The following is a 6,000-nucleotide window of genomic DNA, read 5'->3' as shown; positions in this document are numbered from 1 at the left end:
AAGTTCCTATTGGCACATAGGCCTCTTAGGCCTTGTTTGAGAACTACCCTTGAGCCAATTATATTCCTTTTAAGATGTATTTGTAGACTTTATTAATAGTAAGAAGCCACTTCTGCTCACTCCATGATGTATGAGCACATGTCCATGTACCATGGCTAAATGGTTGACAACCACTGTCTTTAGGCAAGTCTGGCCTCAGATTTTCCTCAGCACATGCCAGATGTGAGTCTAATCTTGCATTACACTTTTCTGAACAGGTGGGAGTTAGGGCTGGATATATACTATCTGGCCTATACATGCAGTCAGTTATAGCTGGGGTCCTGGTTTTCATGTTTGATGATTGGTTATTATTATTATTTAAAATAACGCAACTAGCTGCCAGAACAAATACATGAGAGCTTAACACTTTGTTAAAAGTGAAATAAATAAATAAATAAATAAATAAATAAATAAATAAGAGCCATTTGCAGACCAGTGACATAAGAGCATGCCACAACATCCACTGATATGCCCCTAAGATCTCTACAAGGAAAAAACCCCACCTATTCAACCTAAAAGTTTTAAATCATTAACAGGAGGTGTGCATGTGTGTATGTATGTATGTGTGTGTGTGTGTGTGTGTGTGTGTGTGTAGTTAATGCCTTTCTTTTTAATTTACTTTGAAGTGTGAACATGATTCTATTTTATCACTTTGTATGATGCTCATGGGCACTAGGACATCTGATTCTCTCACTGCTGTCACTAGACCAGAGTCCTCATTTTCCTTAGTACGTCTTATATCATGCTCTCTTATATTTATACACTGGATGGAGGTGGCTTGAGACCTAAAATTTACTAGCCACTAAATCTTTTATTTGGAAAACAGACAGTTCACGAAAAGGGAAATGGTACACTTCTTTGTCAGGCAAACCTTAATAGATTTTGAAATGGAAGTGTCAAACTTAATTAAAAGAAAAACTCATATTATGACATGTCATTTAACCTTCCAGGACGGAGTGCAAATCCTATGCAGGTGAGGAATGTGTGGATCTCCTCATATAAACAATTTTTATATCCTTCATAACTTATATCAGTGACAATGGCAAGGTGGCATAATATACTGCACTATAAAATCACTGTATTGCTTTATGAAAGTTACACTGGATTTAAGCAGAAAAAGATGTTGAATTGTGTGTTGGTGAAAACATTCTTCATCATTTCATAATGGAAAAAAGCCTAGTAGTAAAACTTCTCACTGTGCTTGCCAAATCCATTAACAGATAAATCTAATCACGCAAAAAAGAAAAAAAAAAAAAGCCAACAAATAAGCTTTACCTGACTCAAAAATCTGTCTTACAAAATGAGTCATGTTTTCCTTCTTACCAAGAGACAGGTTCTGGATGAAACCCTTTCCATTTGCTCTAGTTATGCTACAACATTATTTACCATACTTGATGTATAAGCTCAAAATCATTATTAGTTATACCACACTGAGCTCTTTATTACCAGCAATACATGATAAAAATTTTTAAACAACAGATAGATGTAGGCATGGGGTAGCTACCGAGTCCCCCTAACTGGGGTGGGTCCAGTTTAAATACAACTTGATGGTTCACATATTTGTAGAAAGAGCATGATAAATCCAAATCGAATTTGATGACATTTACAAATATTTGCAGTTTTATTGGATAGTTGCCTGATTCCGATGTGGTCTTTTCCCTCCTTTCTCTGTTCTACGTCTTTCCAAGGGAGATTATTGCATCAAGTGACCACTAGGAAATGAACTGGCTGACCTCTAGACTAACTCTTTCATTGATTTACAGGCTCTGGTCACAGAATCGGAGAAACTGTGGGCTCCACATATTATAAATCATGAGAGGGGTCTGTATACATAAGGACAAAGAATGAATATTCTTTTTTTCTTCACATTAGATTTTCATTCAGGATCAATGCTTTTAAAGGGGTATTCCGGAAGACATTCACTTCCTAGCAAAGGCCACATGATCAGGGAATTTGGGGGCAATAATAATGCTTGTAGAGTTTTTAATGGCAAACATCTCATATTAGTTAATATTATTTAAAAGTGTTAGGAGATTTTATATAAAAATTCAGATTTCTGGTTCTGTTGAAAAAAATCAAAGATGTGACAGGGCAGTGAATATATCTCACAGAAATAATTCCTTGTAGCTTTTCATTAGCCAAGGATGTACTATCCATGAGTCAAGTAACCATCGTACATGTCTGAATTCTGGAAGCTCTTTCCTTGGCAACCCATGCTTTAGGCTTTCTTGAAGACATACATCACTTTTGGTGTATTAAAGGCTCTGAAAATTTTCTCAGTAAATACTTCTTTTTTGTTTTATTTAAAATCTTTTCCTTGATATATTTGATTACGGAGGTTTTTTTTTTCCTCCCCATTTTGGGAAGTAGTGCTCCAGATGATTCTTTGCATTTATGACTTCAGGTTTTACTCTGAAGTTTACAGGTGAAAGTCAATTGCTAATATATTACTTAGTACATGAATATGGACCATAAATTCAAGAGATTCTGATTTGTTTGTATGAGTTTTATGGTTATCTACTGGCAAATATTTGTGAAAGTATTTGGAAAGCCTAGATTTTGCAATTAGGATTCCATGTCCGTTTCTGGATGCTTTTATAGGCATTCAAGGTATAGAATCAATCTATCTGATTAGACTATTTACATATTCAATCAGACTTCGAGCTATGTTGGTAGACATGAAGGAACCTCTGGATTTTACCTGAGGTTTAACTTTAAAAATCCACACTAGGGGACCAATTGTGCTGGTGATCTAATAATAGGCCCTAACAACATATATTCTAGAGAGAAAGCTTTGGAGAAAAAATAGATATACTTGCAATATGACAGGTTAGGTAACAGGAATTTATAGTACTATTATACTACCCCAGGTAGATAATAAAGAGATACTTCCTTTCTATAATCATCATCGGAGTAAATTTTAAAAAGAGAAGATGGACAAAAATTTCTTTTTTTGGGGGGGGGGGGAAGTGAGCCCCATGTGTATCATCCAAATGACCAGTACAGAAGCCCAAGAATGGGATTCGACATTTCATTTTGAAGGCTAAGAACACAGGAGTTATAGAAATGAATCTCTGATATTCAAAATACTGTGATTAGAAATATTGGCTGTGATGGCAGCAAAGACGTCATGGAAAAAATTCTGGCTGACTACAAGTCTCTAAGCAGGGTGTTCTCTGGATTTGGATAAAACTAACTAAAAAAATAAATGGCAAATAAATAGGACAAGTAGGTTTAGAAAGAAGTTGTTTACCACTTTAATAGGGCTGTCTAGCATTTGGTCACATAGATCATTCTGAAACCTAACTGCTTTAATGGTCTTCCTGTCTCACCAGAAGAGATCTGAATACTCTTGGAAAAAGCAAATCAAACATAGAAAGAGGTGCCATGATAAGACTTGTTGCTACAGCACTATGTACTTAATGATGCCAGACTTTGGATTTAATCAGAGGACATTTCTGCAGTCTAGGACAGCTATACAAAGCCTTAAGACATTGTATTTACAGAACTTATTAATACAGGGATCCATATTATACCATAATTTTGCCAGAGTCTTAATAGCATGGTGGAGTAGCTCCCTCAAGAATCCTCATTGTCTTATCTGTGGAAAAGCTAGTAGTTCTAAAAATACTTTCCTGGAAGAGGTTAGAATGGTTATTATATATCAATTGAATATAAAGTATGGTTATGTAAGCCAGGCTTGCATGCTAATATTGCACAGGGTAGAAAGCAATAAAACAGGACGATGTTCTTCCTTGGGCCATCTAGTAGTAACAGAAGGAAGCTCTTGATTCAGTATTGTTATGATGCCTCAGATTCCAGGAGTCCGCCTGTAGCTGACCTTCCAGTGTGAGTGCCATGTTGAAATTTCAAAAGGGCACATGTCTTCTTCCTTGCCAATAAAAAAAGGAAATCGCGACAAAACAAACAAAACATCCAAACTCAAAGAGGTACACCAGCCGCCTCAAACTGTGGTATTGTTCATTTCTTGAAGAGAATATATAATATTTCAAAATATTATATATATACATATATTTAAAATGGTACAAAGTAACTATAGATCCAAATTAGAAGATAGTTGATCATTCTTCATAATCCCAAAAATTTTCGTTGAGAAAACCCTATTTTTTAAACCCACTTTCCATGGTGTTGCCAAAAGCACAGGTCTTCTCACTATCGGGTACTTCATGACACACAGTAAAAGCACTGTGATTATCTGGTAACCAGTCAAAGTGCAAATAAGAAATCCATTTGGCTTGTAATGTGTAAGATGTTTTAAATTCTTAAAATGTATTTTCCGAAGAGGTGGTTTTCCTTTGCTACTATAACAAATGCTCCATTAGGTTCTTGGGTGAATCTGAAACCAAAGAAAGAAAGAAATTTCAGGGAGAAAGAACAAAATGAAGGCATAAAGAAAGGTGAATAGGCAGAAAAAGAAGACATCTTGAAATTTTAGTATGTTGCTTCTTTCAAGTGATCTTTAGCCAAAAATGTTAGTCTAGAGCCATAGTTTCAAATGATGATCAAAAAGCACACTGACAGGCCATCATATTTTTATCAGTTCCTTATATTTATTTTGCCACAGCTGAGGAGATAGACTCTTGGAGCAACGAATAACCATGGCTGGCTTCATGGGTATGTGACCTATGCAGTTACACAGAGCCCTGTGCTGAGAAGGGCCCTACACTTCACTTAATAACCCGCTATTGCAGTCTTGAAATTATTAGTGATTTTTGAACAAGAGGCCTCTGTTTTCATTTTTGCACTGGGCTCTTTAGATTATGTAGTTAGTCCTGTGTCTGTCTGATTTGAATTTGAACTGGGTGGGTCATTCTGTGACCTTGTCAAGTTGGCCTGCTGTAACATGTAGAGGGGTGCCATAAGGTAAAGTCACTGCCAAGGTTAGAACACATTTTCTTAGGAACATAGGAGACCTTTTCTGGGTGAGGAACTCTTCCTCTCAATGACACAGTACTCAAGGGCAACCAAGAGCATGCTCCCACCATTATTGATGCCATTTAATATATTTGAATATGGCCCCAAAGACTCTAATGTTAAAAAGGAGAGTCACTGGTTTGGGGCAGAAATGATGATTGTAATAGAGTTGAAGGTTCTACTTTAGAGTTCTAGGACTTAGGTATTTTTCTTCATCATATATAGTCTCAGGAATTGAGTGTCCTGAGTCCAGGGGTGGAGTCCATGAAAAGCTTTCAAGGTTGGGTAGGAACAGTAGTAAAAGTTTGATTTCAAAAGCTGGTTGTGTCAGGGGCAGCATGTGTGAGAAATCTTCACACATTTATTTTTTTATCATCTCCATATAAATAACAGATTCTTCCAAACTTTGGTTTTCTACATTCCAGTAGTGTTTGTCACCTCCTGTTTCCATTGTCTTCTCACCAAAAGGAGGCGAAAGTGACATTCACAAAACTGAATTGTAACTGCCTTTCTTTCATCTCTGTTGACTTGCCATTCTCACCCCTTCACATCCCTAACCTTAGGCCCTATCCTTCATGGAAGAACAGGAGTTCAGTCCTATTTACTATCACATCCACCAAACTTTAATACCCTAACTTTAAATGGAAGAGGCTTAAATATATTTATGGGTTAAAGAAATGAATGAGTTCACTCTAACCCAGGGGCAATTGTGACAGCATAAATTGATTTATTTTCCTCCTGCAACTTCCAAATCCATCTCCCCTGCACCCACCAACCTGGCTCCATCTTCCTACCCTTCTCTCTAAAAGGTAGTTCATGCAAAGTAGTCTGGAAATCAGGATTATAAAGGCTTTCGTAACACTTCAGACCTGGTGGAATTCTGAGTGATAAAGTTGGGATATGTCAAAGCTGGTACTTTACCCCTCACAATATAAAAAACATTGACTGATGAGAATCAGTCATCATCCATGAGATGGATGGAGATATGCAAGTTCAGAGTCACCATTAGGAGGATGGGCCCCAGAG

At 36.8% G+C, this 6,000-nt stretch overlaps 1 protein-coding gene across 2 annotated transcripts in view; it reads right to left on the bottom strand.

Moving 5' to 3' along the window:
* Positions 1-1,455: 1,455 nt before the first annotated feature.
* The window catches only part of TAFA1 (TAFA chemokine like family member 1), a 484,754-nt gene continuing 480,209 nt past the window's right edge, over positions 1,456-6,000 (bottom strand). For both annotated transcript variants that reach the window (XM_041763965.1, XM_041763966.1), the window contains exon 5: positions 1,456-4,396. In XM_041763965.1, coding sequence (XP_041619899.1) covers positions 4,379-4,396 — 18 coding nt within the window. In that variant the 3' untranslated portion in view covers positions 1,456-4,378. The remainder of the gene's footprint in view (positions 4,397-6,000) is intronic.

The sequence above is a fragment of the Vulpes lagopus genome, chromosome 7, assembly GCF_018345385.1.
Source record: "Vulpes lagopus strain Blue_001 chromosome 7, ASM1834538v1, whole genome shotgun sequence".
NCBI classification, from domain to species: Eukaryota; Metazoa; Chordata; class Mammalia; order Carnivora; family Canidae; genus Vulpes; species Vulpes lagopus.
This window is presented reverse-complemented; position numbering and strand designations above follow the sequence as displayed.